Source organism: Orbicella faveolata, unplaced genomic scaffold, assembly GCF_042242905.1.
Source record: "Orbicella faveolata isolate gen_17 unplaced genomic scaffold, um_ofav_v1 contig_36, whole genome shotgun sequence".
Classification (NCBI taxonomy): domain Eukaryota; kingdom Metazoa; phylum Cnidaria; class Anthozoa; order Scleractinia; family Merulinidae; genus Orbicella; species Orbicella faveolata.
This window is the reverse complement of record NW_028301565.1, coordinates 4,627,501-4,643,234: the sequence shown is the minus strand read 5'-3', so window position 1 is coordinate 4,643,234 and position 15,734 is coordinate 4,627,501. Positions and strand designations below refer to the sequence as shown.

The 15,734-nt window shown below is 38.0% G+C and overlaps 2 protein-coding genes across 3 annotated transcripts in view; one reads left to right on the top strand and one right to left on the bottom strand.

Moving 5' to 3' along the window:
* Positions 1–745: 745 nt before the first annotated feature.
* Positions 746–11,012, bottom strand: LOC110067222 (putative E3 ubiquitin-protein ligase makorin-1). Of its 2 annotated transcripts, XM_020774525.2 has the most exons (18): positions 10,855–11,011; positions 10,753–10,785; positions 8,913–8,988; positions 7,927–8,006; positions 7,382–7,448; positions 6,893–6,961; positions 6,492–6,551; positions 6,252–6,338; positions 5,655–5,701; positions 5,490–5,569; positions 5,158–5,221; positions 4,940–5,022; positions 3,867–3,945; positions 3,016–3,058; positions 2,584–2,651; positions 2,426–2,499; positions 1,884–1,968; positions 746–1,560 (listed from the first exon to the last, which is right to left on the bottom strand). In XM_020774525.2, exons 1-18 carry the CDS (start codon positions 10,869–10,871, stop codon positions 1,467–1,469), a joined length of 1,206 nt encoding a protein of 401 aa, XP_020630184.2. In that variant the 5' UTR covers positions 10,872–11,011; the 3' UTR covers positions 746–1,466. The 2 variants fall into 2 exon arrangements, with proteins under 2 accessions (XP_020630184.2, XP_020630185.2); XM_020774526.2 differs by lacking the exon at positions 10,753–10,785 and having other exon boundaries at positions 10,855–11,012.
* Positions 11,013–11,107: 95 nt separating this feature from the next.
* LOC110067200 (zinc transporter Slc39a7-like) overlaps positions 11,108–15,734 on the top strand; it is a 5,254-nt gene continuing 627 nt past the window's right edge. Inside the window, exons 1-3 of the mRNA XM_089274953.1 lie at positions 11,108–12,023; positions 14,013–14,230; positions 14,898–15,734. The exon at positions 14,898–15,734 is cut by the window's right edge and continues 627 nt beyond it. Of these exons, the coding sequence (XP_089131079.1) occupies positions 11,201–12,023; positions 14,013–14,230; positions 14,898–15,149 (1,293 nt within the window). The 5' untranslated portion in view covers positions 11,108–11,200 and the 3' untranslated portion in view covers positions 15,150–15,734. The remainder of the gene's footprint in view (positions 12,024–14,012; positions 14,231–14,897) is intronic.

Sequence of the window (15,734 nt, the reverse complement as noted above, 5' to 3'; positions counted from 1 at the left end):
CAAACATTTTGTTTGATCTTGGTGAAACCCATTGCAGGACAACGTTCTCACCCAGCGCACCCCCACCCCCACTCCCCTCTCCCGACCACTTTTCCTGGCTTCCCCTCTGTTTTTCTTCTGGTTGCTTTACGTATTTTGTCTCTCCGTTCGTTCACAGGTTTGCTTCACGAAGGCCTGTAGAAGTAAGCTCCTCCTCTCCTCCCTGCTCAATAACTTGTTAGATTTCTGATGTTGTTCATGCTAGCAAACAGTTTTTAACCTTGACCGTGCACAAGACACAAGAGTAGTCAACTTCTGCATGAGCAGCTAATCAGTAGCTGCGTGTCATGCATAGTGGCCCTTTCAACATAACTCTTGGGCAGCGTCCACACTACGCCGGAGAAATTTGAAAACGTAGCTTTATTTCTCACGGATAGGCCTACCCTCCACACTAATCCGTCATGAAAACGGAGCTTTTCGAAAACGATGGCGTCTTAATACAAACACATAGTCTAACATATCCAAAATGACCGATGATTGTTGCGTTTTTAAATTCCCCCGGCGTAGCGTGGACGGAAAACATTTGATACGTTTTCATAGTGTAAGCTCCATTTTCAAATTCCTCCGGCATTGTGTGGACGGGGCCTTGCTATCTGTTTGCTCTTTTTCTCTACGTTTAATAACCATCCCCCTCTATGAGCTGAGACGAAAAGGTTAAGAGCCACCTTAAATTTCCGAAAATTTAATATTCGTAAAAAGTTCACACTTACAATTCTCACAATCATTTATTCAAAAGTATTTTACAATGTGATACTTTAACTCAAATAAATTACATCATTGGGGCAGAAAGAGAAACCTAAGGGTGGTGACAATACAGACGCCATCACGGGTGGATCTTGCAAATTTTGCCAAACTTTTTGTAGCGTGTTTAGTGTTGTCAGTTTCCGACATAAGCAACAAATTACCTCTAAACGGGAGTTCTTTGAAGAGAAAATCATCAAAAATATTTTAAGATGACTTTTACAGTGTAATGAGAAAGTACAATACAATTCACGTCTAAATAAATTACAAATTATTTTGTTTGTACAAATTCTCTTCACTGTTTTTCGATTTTACATCTCACTCCAGTGTATCAGATGGCTTATCAAATTCATAACAAAGTGAGCTGCAAAGTGCAAGAACACATGAATGAAGATAAGTGAAAGCAGTTAGATTAACGTTGATTTTACTAACCATTTAAGATTATAAATGTCAACTGAGGGACGGGTTGTAATCTTGACTTACGCTGAAAACAGTCGCTAATGTCATATCAAACTGAGGAGCTGCTGGGTCACACTGTAAACGAGTTAGGCGTTCAAGAGCAGCTGCTACTTACATTTTCAAAAAGTATATATTTTTCACAACGATATAATTTGTAGTTAAAGCATCAGAAACAAGTAGTTTCACACAGTCTTCCCTTCTGTACATTTGTGTCCTTGTTTAAGCCTTCAATCTGAATCTGAATCCGAGTCTTCCAGCACAATTATAGCGTATTCTTCACGAATCCTTTCATCCTCGTGAACTTCAAGAAAGTCCCATAGTCTGGTGGGAAAGGACACAAAAAGAGCCAAGTAAAAACATATGAAAAAAACAAGGAAATGATATCTTATTCTTTAAGTAAACAGTAGTGAAAGAAGACATGATTTCTAAGCATCCAAATGCGACAATTGAGTATTGTGTCCCTGGTAGTAGAGGTACAGTGAAAAATACGAAAAATAAACAAATCCGTCAGTTTGTGGACTACTTGATGTGTACAACAAATATTTAAAGAAATGTTTGCTTATGACCTCAGCTTCGAAATGAAAACATCTCTGACTGGAAAGTAACTCACATTTCATAGCAATTGCACTGTTATTGTAACTGACCTGAAAGTGTTCACAATCTTCGTAACACCCTCTGAAGTATTACAGTGCCTCAACTTCACTTCCTCCACTCTTCCATCTGGATAAGCTAAAAATGTAATGTACAGTAATGGTACAGGAGACTACAAATACTGAGGTTCTTAGTTCTTCCCCTGTTTTATCTTCCTCTATTTTTTCATTTCCAAAACATCTTTTTACCAACTGAAATATAATTGGAGTAAACATTTCTTCAAGCTTCACTGGTAACCACTGTCAACACCTAATCTCGAACCTACAATAGAACTCCCACAGCCAAGCGGTCACCTCTCTTTCGAAACAACGTTTCTTGCAGAAATTTTCGCTACAATGTAATGTCTTATGTCACGATTCAAATAGCACATATTCCTTGATCTTCTCACGAACGCAATTTGTCGTGAATTTCTATTAACGTGGTTACAGAAAACGAGAAAAAAACACGTCGCAAAAGTTTCTTATAACCGAAGACCACATGTACTCCTGCTACAACACCGCCATTATCTTCACGAAAGTTGTTATTTGTGACCTACCGTGTTTATAGAAACAGCTGCTACCAAACGGACACGTTCCCGTTCCTGCCGCAAAATATCTACAGGGCTTTTCCCTACAAAACAGGATTGTCAGACAATGAGCATTATACAGGATGCACAGATTGAATCTGATCCCGAACTTGATTAAAACAGCTTACTTCAGGGCGGTTTTGTACTCTTCTATGAGCTTCTTCTTTTCTGTTGGATCTTCAATCCAGACTTCACTCTAAAAAAATTAAATGAAAGCAAGCTCTGTGATTGGTTTCTTTATCGATTAATTACGAGAAAATACTCAGTTGGAATCAGGCAAATTGTGGTCGCGGTTGCGAAATGTAATAACATAAACAACCCTATTGTTGTAAAGATTTGAATCGTTTCAAAAAGAAGTCCCTCAAGCATTGAATTCAAAGCACCAAAACCATGGTGAAAAACGTTCATTTTGTGACAGCATCTCGGTATCAGTTTGAAAAACGATAAATGTCAATGAAAGTTCCCTTGGTTTAATTCTTTTGTTTGCGAAGAAACTGCTGAATCAAAACAAAATTGAAAGTGTTAAAACACACTGAAAACTCGAAAAATGAATGGCGTACCGGAGTAACAAACGCTGATGGCACTCGGCAAAGCGGACACATTCTGGAAAAAAAAACCATCAAATCAATGATCAAGACAGAGAATATTAATAGGCATAACTTGAAGGAGATACCTCAAGCCATAGAATAATAACACATGCAGGAAGCAAAATGGCCAAAGCAATGACACAGACAACCCAACGGGCTAAAAGACAAAAATCTACAAATTTGTATTTTTGCACGTGAAGTATGAGCAAGGATACATAAGATTTTCCACTCATACGAGTATTTTTCTGTAGCTTTTCTTTGCACAGCTCTCTACTTCCACCTTAACTTTTGTTGTTGTCGCGTAAACTTGAATGCTCCGACAATGTTACTATTGAAATAGCTGTATTCACAACTGAGTGTTGGCACAAACAGCCATGATATAAGAAGGAAATGACGTCATCGATATATCCTCACTAATGAGGATACGGAAAATACTCCACTCGGGTCTCGGATGTTGTTAAGTAGAGTCGAACCTCCGGTTGCGACCACCTCTCCTCAGCGACCAGTTTTCCAAAATACCAAAAGTTTTCAAGTCAGATCACTATATTTGGAACCACTTGTAAGCGGGCACCTCTCGTAAGAGACCGCGACCACTTTTAGAGCTAAAAGTTTGAAATTTTCTTTTGTTTTCAACCTCCCTTAAGCTACCACCTAGGCCTGACATTTTGGGTGGTCGCTTACGGGAGATTCGATAGTCGGTTCGACTGTATGAATTTTACGGCTAGTGTATTTTCCAGTAAAACACTCATGTCTGTAATAGAAATAAATACCTATAAACCTGAAAAAATATGCATCTTCCTAATATCGATGGATTTGAACATTACCTGACGACCTTGTTTTTAGCGTGTGACGAATTTCTCCATTGACGGATACAAGCCAGACAAAAGGCGTGGTTGCAATCAGCTAAAACAAGATTGAAAATGAATCAGGGTTTTGAATAAACGCTGTAAGTTACACTGCGATCAGTCACAAAATGTAAACACATAGTGTGACCAAACGGCTGAAGATGGACTTCCGTTCAATGAGGTGAGCCTCCCTCCCTGTCTCAAAGACATAGCAATCTAAGTCTGAGGCTAGATTAACAAAAACAAGAAGAGAACTTTTGTGAAAATTCAAAGTTCAATCGTATTTACTCTAAATAAATGCACGAACATAACTATCGTCATAGCGTTACAACTGATTTAGTATACTACGAAATTGGTATGTACTTTTTATCCTGCAATATTACCGCTCTCAAGTTGCCCATTTCTACCATTTCTACCACCATTTGGGGGCAGGGATGGCGTAGCGGTGAGAGCGCTCGCCTCCCACCAATGTGTCCCGGGTTCAATTCCCGGACCCGGCGTCATATGTGGGTTGAGTTTGTTGTTGGTTCTCTTCTCTGCTCCGAGAGGTTTTTCTCCGGGTACTCCGGTTTTCCCCTCTCCTCAAAAACCAACATTTCTCGAATTCCAATTCGATCCTTGAATGCGGGGACATTTCTGAACGAGTTGTGAACTGTGAACTCCTTGGTGCTCCGTGGGTAAACAAATTACATACAATTACATTACATGAAAAATAAACACCGTTTTTTTTTTTGTTTTTGTTTTCGTGTTAATGCTGTTGGTGCCACAAACTCAAAGAAGGTCACTTAACGGTTAATTAATAAATCCAGTTTAGTCTTGTTAAAAGATACTATTCTGCATTGATTTCTCAGTTTCTAGGTGTTCATATCTTTCTGTTGTTATATAAATATATTACCAGTATCCACAAGCAAGGAAAAATTAGCGATAAGAACAAACGACGTTTCGGAGTTGTCATTTTCAAAAGATTATTGTTAACCATAATTAACGTTCCACAGCTTTGGGTGTGAAAATGTCAAGAAAGTAGAACACAACTAAAAAAGAAACAAACTCACTTAGGATTCCAAATCTTTGTTCACTGGGATTTGCTTTTGACTTGACAACCTCTAAGCAGATTCCACAAGTTACACCCTCGCTCCTGCAACAAGGAGATAATAAACAAATTATGAAGAACAGAACATAACACCAAGGTGAAGGGGCTTGAAAACATCTGTAACATGCCAAAGCATACAGCCTTTTACCTTTTTAACTTTCAATTTCAAGCTTTCTTTACCTTTGTACTGCAAATGAGTGTGCCATGTCTCTTTCATGGGATTCGATACATTGCTGGCGATGTTCTGAAAGAAGAAATTAGAGTGAATAAATTAACAAATTCATCACAATCAAACCAGCATGTTACGAGCACTTGGTAAAATGCATATAGGCTACTTTTGTGGGTATAGGGACTTTCGGTTCACACAAGTAAACAGACTGTGATGCATGGGGTCTTTCAGCAGATCCAACGTAGAGAGGATAAACTGAATGATAATTAAGCAATTTACAATGTTTATTTCATTGATTAAAATTCTTATGAAATAAATCTAAATTGTATAATCTCCACCCTACCTTCCTGTTGAGACACATTAAATGGGTGAAGACATTTGTTGCCACAATACTCGCATTCCAAACCATGTAAGTAACTACAGCTGTAAAGCAAGAAAATGGATACTTTTTTCCCTTGGTCACCAGCCGTTCCAAAATGAAAGTCAGATACCAAGAAAATAAACTTACGTTTCACTTAAAGGGCAATCTCCTATTGCCGCAGCAAATGGACAGAGCTAAAATGCACAAAACAGACAAATAAAAAAAAATGTATGACCACACCCATAAATTCAAAATTCAAATAAATTGTACTTGTCATAAAAAAGGTTCTAGTTGTTCAAAGTTGTAGTTGATCGTCGTAGTGAAGTACAACCAAAAATAAAGTTTTTTCATTTGTTCCACGATGTGGTCACTTGTGATGTACATTGTGACATTTCTACTGGATACTGCTGTTCTTCGTCAGGTGATGAGGTTGACCGCTTATGCGTCACTTAAATGTATTACTGCCACCAACCAATCATAGTGGAACACAGTGCTTTATAAGTGATGGATAGCTAGTCACACAGGTGACCACGTCATGAGACAAACGATAATACTTTTAATCAATATTATTACAGTTGAACCTTTTTTCATAGTATGATAGACATGTAATACATGTACATGTGAAGGGCTATTAATCTGTACTCTCTACATGCAAAGCATGCCTATGAAACTTTTCAATGTTTCCAGTGAATAATGAAGTATGCTACTATAACATCTTATAAAGCTGACAGACTCATTACCCACCACTTGAGAAGCCTCTTCATCAGTAAGGTCATCAACAAATTCTACCCCACTCTGAGCTGCTGCAGAATATGACAGATTACCACCATCCTATAAAGTAACCATACAACAGTTTCACATCATGTACAATGTAGTTTAGTGGTGACCAGTCTGATAGCCTGCCTTGCTATACACATTCATGGATGCATGCATAATGAGTGTATAAGGCACGTTCAAAGCTTTATGTGGGTCTGGAATACTCACAGGATCCGTTATACTTTCCGCCTCCCTTTCTGATGAGCTCAAGCCCTGATATGCTTTGCCCTTTGGAGAACAACATTCAAAAATTGCATTATTGACAGAATTGTATTATTTGCTAGTTATAAGTTAATATTAAGGTGGCTAGATCGGATTTTTGAGTAATGCTATTGTTCAACTTTGAGCGAGTAGAGTGTCTGACCAATCCATCCAATAGAAACTCGAACATTACTGGTGTGCTAGAGAAAGATAAAAGTTTCAAATGACATGATATTTCACCAAGATCTGAGTTACCAGGCATATGGCAACGTTGTGACATCATACCCAATTTTACATGAGAGCAAATAACTTATCATTAAGGGATAATTTTGGATATACAATGAGGACACTTTGGTCTTATTACTTACTGGGACAAACACAGGTGCATCCACCCAGCTGCTTGGATGTTTCCTATTTTGTTTTGTGAGGGTAACCATCTGTCAAAGTTGAAACAAGGTCATTTATACACATGTACCAAATAGCATGATGATATCCTAACCAAAATAACATTCAACTTCAGACAAAACATACACAGGTCTATTCATCCTGAATCACAACATTCTGAAACATTCTGTATGATTCATTATTTTGATCTAAAGGCTTCTACTCTGTTCTGAAATTTACTGCCTTGAACATCTTAGAAATAGAAAAATATTTGATCCACAATCTTGATAATGAAAAAATAAAAATTTTGTCTTACTTCTGATCTTTTAATTTATATGTTACCAGGATAAACCTACTTAATAAGATTTACCTTTCGCTACATATCTATGTAACTGAACAATTATTCTTTAAAAAATTAGTAATGTCAGAATTATTCAAAACTTTATGTCTGTAGATATTAATACATTTAGTACCTTGTTTTTATCTTGATAATTTTCTGGTATTAATGGTATTGGCTTGGGGCCAGATAAAGTTCTGGTCCTTAAATAAGGAAATATAAATTGTAACATGTTATTACTATGTTATTCTTATTCTTAACAAGTTACTATGGTTTACATCGCATGCAGAGCCCTCAATTTTGATGTGATTATTTCAAATCATAATCAGGTAGTTTCAACAGCATGGCATAAGATGTATTGGATATACTAAATACTCTAAAAAAAAAACATTCATACTCCTGTTTAGAAAATTGGCTTGATTTGTTCTTGGAGGGAAGGTGGGTTGTTTCAAACTAAGCATGACAAAGTAAGAGGACTTGCATGATTGCACAACTGTATTGAGACTAATCTGACTTTATTCAGCAAAAGATTCACTGCAGGTTTTGTTGCAACAAAAAGTGAATTAATGAGAATAGACTAATTTTGGCATAAAACTTATAATAATCAACTTTTTGACTATTAATAAAGCAAATATGGATCTGACTAGTAAAATGATGTTTATCAAATCAGGTATACAGTACCTTCCAGATGGTGGCTTGACATGGTCAAAACGGCAACTGTTTCCATAGGAACATGCTCCTTGTAGATAATACTTACAAATCTATGAAATAAACACTCCAAATTATGCTTGAAAATATTACAATGATACTGTAAAAGTGTCTCTTTATTACAGGTTATTGGGTTAAAAAGTTCTGCCAGAATGACACTATAACATAGCCATAAAAGTTGTGCTATCAAACTAAGTATACATAAGTGTGCACCATTTAAGCAATAGAGCACTTTTTCTGTGTTTACATAGCCTCTTCTAAACACAAGGAGCGTTCAGAGAATTCAAGACACTTATGCAAGCCCTTGACTACATCTCAAGAATTTTCCCAACACTCCTTCCCAGTGTTTAGATGAGGCTATGAGGCTTTGTAAACACTGAAATTTAAGTACTCTATTCCTTTTATAAAATATTTCTCAAATCTAAAATGTCACAACTGTGTTCACATACTCTCACCTGAAAACACCTATCAACCAATGGGAGCATGCATAGTATCTCACGTATTTTATAAAATCTAATCATGCACACTCATGGTTTGAGCAAAGCATACTTGGCTTCGTCATTTCTATTGGTAATGTTATGAAACTTTGAACTGTGCATTATCAAGTTACAACACGCTTATTATAAGACATTTGGAGAGCACTCAAGAAGCTAAGTTGATCTCGGCTGTACCTCATGAAACTCCTATGCTTCTTTTGTGTTCTCTAATCTTGCCATCTGCATCATAACTTGATGATGCCATGCATACTAAAGCATTAATCAATTTATTGTTTACTACAAGCCATAATATGTTAAGATACAGACAATTTGAGACCCTAGTGCAAGTCACCTTTACTTTCACTTTCAGGAAACAAACAAAGTCAAAGCAATAATTGGAACTGGGCAGCTGCATTCTTCGACTTGTGGAAATATTTTGACAGTAATAACACTAAAATGCCATAAATTACAAAGATGACATACCATTGATGGTTTATCTTTTAAGTCGTGTGAATACTGGCAGTTTTCTCCTTCCCTGCAGACTCCATGCACATAGTACCTTAATTAAATTAATAACAGATTACTTCCTATGTGAAGGTGAATTAATCAACATGACACGAGCGTGGGACAAAGAAAAATTCTGAGTCCCCGACAGGAATCGAACCCATGACCTCCTGAACACCAGGCAGGCGCTCTACCCACTGAGCTACGAGAACTCATGGAGAGCAAGGTCATTTCACTGAGTTCATATATGATAGGTGTCCTGCATACTGCTAGGATCAACGCTATCGAATTCATCGTGAGTAGTGATAAGTTAATAAAGATGGTGAATTCTAAGCTCGGTAATGAAATGTGAAGGTGAATTAATCAACATGACACGAGCGTGGGACAAAGAAAAATTCTGAGTCCCCGACAGATTACTTCCTACATACGGTAACTGCCATTGTGGGGAGTGGGGAAATATAGAGTGATGTAACTTTACATGTATTCAGAGAGATCTCGCATCACCTCTGAACACAACTTGGGAAGAGGAGTCAGTCAAAAATGGGGATGAGAGGTGAGGGGCCAGGGGCCAGGGGTGAGGAATGAGGGGGTGAGGGGCAAGAGGTAAAGGGTGAGGAGTGAAGAGTGATGGTTGACGAGTGAGATAAGAAGTGAGGGGTGATGGGTGAGGTGTGAGGAGAGAGGGGTAAGGAGTGAGGGGTGAGGAGTGAGAGGTGAGGGGTGAGGGGTGAGGAGTAAGGGGTGAGGGGTAAGAGGTGGTGGGTTAGCCTGAATACCACTCCAGTAAACCTGAACAATGCTCAGGTTAACATGTTTATAGGTAGCTTGTAATAATCTCATCCCTCATCCCTGTTTTAGGCCTACTGAATGATGCTGCAGTTTAGGCCCAGTTCAGACGTCGTGCTTCTGCTGTACCAAACTTAATTGCAATTTGGTTCGACTATAGCACAGGAAAGAAACAACTCTGATTCAGACGGCGTGCCAGAGTCGAACCAAATTCAGCATTTACTGATGCCTCGTAGCAATTCTCCTCCTAACTCCCCGTGGAAACACAATCTCACCAAAATATATTAATATAATTTATGAATTTTGTTTAGCGTGGCAAAAGCACAACGTCTGAATCACTGCCGTGCCAGAGTCGTGTAGCATGGCAGAGCTTGTTGAGCTTAATTGCTTGCCAAACTTAATGCAAAAGTTTGATTCAGACACCGTGCTTCTGCTGTGCTTTTGTCGGACTTAAATCCTGAATTTAGTTCAGCACGGCAAGAGCACGACGTCTGAACTGGGCCTTAATTTCTTTGTCACTTTTAGGCACACTCCTTCTTAGCAAAGTGCGCAGACATGGTGTGCCCTCTGATCCATTCCATGTAACCTTACTCAAAAACTATTTTGTTATTTCCATAAAGAGTTTAATTAACAACTCTCTTGTGAAGTGTGTGTGTTTGGAGGTGGGGGGGAGGCACAATTGCAGGGACCAGGATCCTGGTGAGAAGACCCTACAAAGCTACAAGGCTAAGGTCAAAAGATAACAGGGCAGTGAGCGGGGAAAAATGCAAGATAAATTTAATTAAACTTAGCCTCTAAATGATTAGTTTAGATAAAGCCCAGGAATTTGGATGGAAGGGTACTACTAACAGAAAACGGGAACTTCTGACGGTGACAAGATATATTAACTTGTCCATTGTGGGCACGTAAGATTTCTATCGTTAGGACCTTCATAATAGACTGTCGTACAGAGAAAAAAAAAAAAAAAAAAAAAAAAAGAGATCCTCAAATAACTTAAAAATAGAAATCCGCCGGTAACAACCCGGAATCGTACCTGCACAAGATTTGTTTGGTTGCCGACGTTGACCTTGGGAGACGAACGATCGTAAGGAACTGAGAAGAAAACAAGAAAGCACAAATTATACATACATCTTACCCTTGGCGAACAGCCATTCAAGAATTTCAACGTGCTCCGAAGATGGTGAAAGATTGCACATGAAGTGTGAAATTAATACCATGTATTGACATTTTAAGGGATTACCGCTGACTTGGTGCAAGGGTTTCTGGGTATTTTAGTTCATCCCCAGTTTCTTTTAGTTACACATTTTTTTATATGCGAGTTACACTGGGGAGAATTTTGAAAGTTTACCTAGGTCTGCGCATGCTTGCCACGTCAACCAGCTGACAAGAGGTACGACAGGCGTAGACACCGGTAAAAGTCACCGACACAGTCACCGGCAAGTCGGCAAACAGGCTGTCATCGATCTGTGGCTCTCCTAACAATGGCTCTAAAAGGAAGGATGCACTGTGTTTTTCTCTTGCTTTTCCTCTTTTCAGCAATAAATGGTATGCATAGTGACGGAGAACACGAAACCGATCATGTTCACGAACACCCTCACGAAAAACAGCATCATCACCATCATCATGATCAGAGCCACCACCATCATGGCCATAGCCACGATCATCACGGGCACAGCCACGATCATCACTCGGAAGATGTTAAGATGAAAGTGCCTCATCACGGGACTGGGACCTCTCCTAAGCTATCTGATCAAGGCGGAAACCTGTCCAAGTGGCTTCAAGCTATTGCCGCCACTCTGCTGATCAGCGCAGCACCGTTCTTCATCTTGTTTTTCATTCCACTACAAAGCAACTCGGCCGAACAGCAACCTCTGTTGAAGGTTCTTCTGGCTTTTGCCTCAGGAGGCCTCTTGGGGGATGCATTTCTCCATTTAATTCCTCATGCGATTTCACCGCATTCACACGGAGGAGAAGACGGCCATGAACATTCGCATTCTCACTCGCACTCACACAGCCACGAAGCAGGCGGCCATCATGATCATTCGTCAGAAATGGTAGTCGGTCTCTGGGTTCTAGCTGGCTTGATAGCTTTTCTCATGGTAGAGAAGTTTGTTCGGCTAGTTAAAGGAGGACATGGACATTCTCATGGCGCCCCGAAAGTTGAAGTTAAGAATGGAGACGTCGCGACTAAAACAGAGAGCGAAACCAAAGATTCTCTACCCGAGGAGAGTGATAAGGAGTTGCGGAGAAGGAAAAAGACAGACGAGGCGACAGAGAAGGAAACAAAAACGGAGACAGCCTCAGGTAAAATATTTAAAAGACAGAAAATCCTTCATGTTATAAGCTTGTGGAAAATGTGAGCTTGGTTTTCAGGTCACGTTTCTTAAATTTTTAATTTCGCTTTTCCAGAAAAACAAAGTCTGCTGTCTTTTCAAAAACCCTTTTTAATCGTTTCGAACTATTATTTGACACGTAAGTAGGTTTCAACGAATATTATTCAATTTGTACTGTCTGAATGTTTGTTTTCCAACATCATTATTCCTCTGTCACGCTTTCCACTCTCCGAAAAAAAATTAATTTCCAAGATCTTAAAATTTTCTGATTCGGTGCGCAAATCATTAACAACAATTTCACAGTTCTTTATTCGGCAGCTTTAGTTTCCCACGGTACTGTTTTTATTTTAACAAAAATCCATTAATTTGGAGTGTATTTTTTCAGCTTTTTCGAGACTTTCGAGTTTTAAATCAATATAAATCCGATCTCTGTGACGCGCGAATCATCCGTATGCAAATTTCTGTCTTCGTCTACGTGTCAGTGTGAAATTGATCTTTGTGGCTGAATAAATTTCCTCAAACAAAGACGCAGTATTTCGTGTGAAAATCGTTATTTTAGCTATCTTAGACATGATTTAAGCGACAATTTGTGGATTATCGAGATAAATTTATTTAAAATTTTGATGTTGCAATTTTTGTGCTTTTTTTCAATATTTTTATTGTGCTATAAATAATATATTTTGCTGATCATTTTATCGAAAATTAGAGGGTTTTCTCTCTTGAACTGAGATGATTTAACCGTTTTGGCCAAGCAATCTTTTTTCTCTCATTACAGTAAAACCTAATCATAGAAACAGTCTATTTGACCTGGTTAGCATGGTTGTTGTAGCAACATTTCTGCTCAAACGCTATCCCTTTGTTCAGTTCATAATTTTTTGACAACGTGAATTTATCATTCACATTATAGTGTGAAAATTAAAATTCAGTTTACAGCGAGGCAAATTTTTCATTTCTCCGAGCAAGTTGCAGCTGGCTGGCCTTCTGGATTTCATTTTGTCCTTTACATGAAGGAAGAAAAATATATTTATTCATAAAATGTTCATGACAAGAGAGTATCTTGTGATTTATTGCTAAGTTGTAAGTACAACGTAAGCACTTGGGAATTTTTAAGAATGCTTGAGAAGTTCAAAGAACACTTGGTTACACCTTATGTTTCTTTATTTATTCTCTCGTGTTCTTAAAATTTCTGCATAAATAAAACTCTACGATGAACTGGAATTTGTTTACTGTATTTCTAACATTATAAGATCTAGAGGTGTTGATAGCCAAATGAGGGAAATGAAGATGAGGCCATTTGATTTGAAAAGGGGACCAACAGGAGGGCTCAGTCCATAGACACTTTATAAATGGCTGCCAATTTAAAATTATTTTGTATGCATTTAAACTAGCCTCTCTTAAACCTTGTTTGAGAGAAAAAAATCTTTTGATTTATCAACTTAAAAACGAGGTTAGAAAGGCTAATTTTAATACTTACAAAAGAATTTATAATTGGCAGCCATTTATGAAAAGGATCTATTCTTCCTCTAATAAAGGGGATGGGGATAAAACATTTTGGTCCTTCAGACCTTATACATGGTTCAGTTGAAAAAGGGTGCGACGAAATAAGATAAGAATGGTCTCCAGTACCCTCCTCAGATCTACCAAATGATTCTATTTACTCAGATTTCTTGCTTCATGTGGGATAGTGAGATACATGTAGCTATCGGCAATTTTGATTTGTCAGAATTTTGTTGTGATTTTATGAGAGAACAAACTCATAGTTGCAGACCTTCTGAAAGTCGTTTCCAATAGTACTTCCTGATGGTTTCACTGTTAAAAAGGCAACCTCTCATGACTTCTTTGCTCAAAGATCGTCCTTGAGCAAAGTGACAAGGTGATGGTTAAGTGAAGGTCAACTTGTGACAAATCTAACAAAATTTATTTCTCTTTCAAAAAAATTGACGAAGCTGTTTTCTTGCAGAACCACATGATCATGAGGATGATATTAAGGTGGCAGGCTACTTAAATCTTGCTGCAGACTTCACTCATAATTTCACTGATGGACTGGCCATTGGCGCCTCGTTTCTTGTGAGTCGCAATCTCGGCGTAATCACTACTCTCACAATCCTTCTTCATGAGGTTCCTCATGAGATTGGAGACTTTGCTATCTTGGTACAGTCTGGATGCAACAAGAGAAAGGTATGTAGTCTTCAGGAGAGTTTGCCAGTTCCTGCATCACTGATCCACTGTACCATTTGTCCCATCAACGTCTTTATATGCATAAGTTGTATGTTTGAATGACATTCATTAATTTTATAAATGTCATATCAGAGGTTCATTCTATTCTGTTGTGAGTGCAGTGGATGCATTTGGTATAGAAGTGGTTTAAACACGTCGCATGGTGCAGCCAAACCTGAGATATACTGTAACAGGAAATGCCCCAATGATATCACCTAGTTGTCAAAATTTTAAACAAATTTTGCCTACATTTCGTGTAATTTTTGTACTTAATGTAAGTTCAAGCTCACTGTTTTGAACGGACAGCAAGATCTTTAATGCGAACAAAATCACTTTAACATGTGACAGCTTTGTTAAGATCTTGCAGTCAGGGAGAACCGAGAATAATGAACAGAATATATTATTATTAGTTTCAAAATATGTAGGGGTATTTTGCCCTTGGGCCTAATCTATTCCTTGAAGCTCACAGTTTTAGTCAAACTTTTCTCTTGGGAATCTGTCAGTGTTTTTTGAACAGATAACGTCCATTAGGTGAAAATAGTAATTTGAACCAAATGGAGATTTCTCTTTGTAAATTTGTTGCAAAGCTTTAAATATGTACTAACGACAGACTTGACTATTTTTCCAGGCAATGTTTCTTCAGTTGACAACAGCCACAGGAGCCTTAGCCGGCACAGTCTGTGGCTTACTGGCAGAAAACATTGGGGATTCTGCAACACTATGGATCTTGCCCTTCACAGCAGGAGGTTTCATTTATATTGCCACAGTGTCTGTCATCCCTGAATTACTAGAGGACACAAAACTAGGACAGTCCATTAAAGAAATTCTTGGATTGTTCACTGGAGTTTTAATGATGGTCCTAATTGCTAAGTTTGAGTAATTTCAATTAGGACTTCAAATGTTATATTTAGACAGCAAGCTCAAGTCTTCAATGAGCAAACAAATTTGCCAGTCACTCGCGGTCACTCACTCACTCATGCGGTTATTTTATTAAATAGTTTAATCCCATGTAAATGGTGAAACAAGGTCACTTTGTCTTCACACCAGAAATTTTAATGTAATGGATTCCACTTGTGGAAGTTTGAAGTCTATGACAAATCATGGGCACAATCATTGACTGTCAGCTGAAGTTGGAAATGGCCTTGGAGAGTCAAATAGTTCCACACATTTACAACGGACAGTAACAAATTTCTGATAATAATAATTATTCTCATCACTTCATAAAGCAATAAATTAATTATTTTTGAACATTCTGATAAATGTTTAGAACTTCCTACAGATGTCTTATACATGTGCATGTATAGAGTTTGACACTGGGTTAATTGTTATGGTTAGGTGTATATTTATGTTGAAAACACAAATTGAATGTAATATATTTTTCTCTTTTGTCTTCAACATTTTTGCACTAGGTATTGTCTAATTAAGATCATATTGTTAGTTTTATTTGCCTTGTATTTTTACAATC

What these genes read in the sequence shown, in the direction of transcription:
- LOC110067222 (XM_020774525.2), bottom strand. An exon ending in ATGCACCTGTGTTTGTCCCA is followed by an intron (nt 6,552 to 6,892) that starts GTAAGTAATAAG and finishes TGTTCTCCAAAG; the next exon opens with GGCAAAGCATATCAGGGCTT. An exon ending in CACTCATTTGCAGTACAAAG is followed by an intron (nt 5,023 to 5,157) that starts GTAAAGAAAGCT and finishes TCCTTGTTGCAG; the next exon opens with GAGCGAGGGTGTAACTTGTG.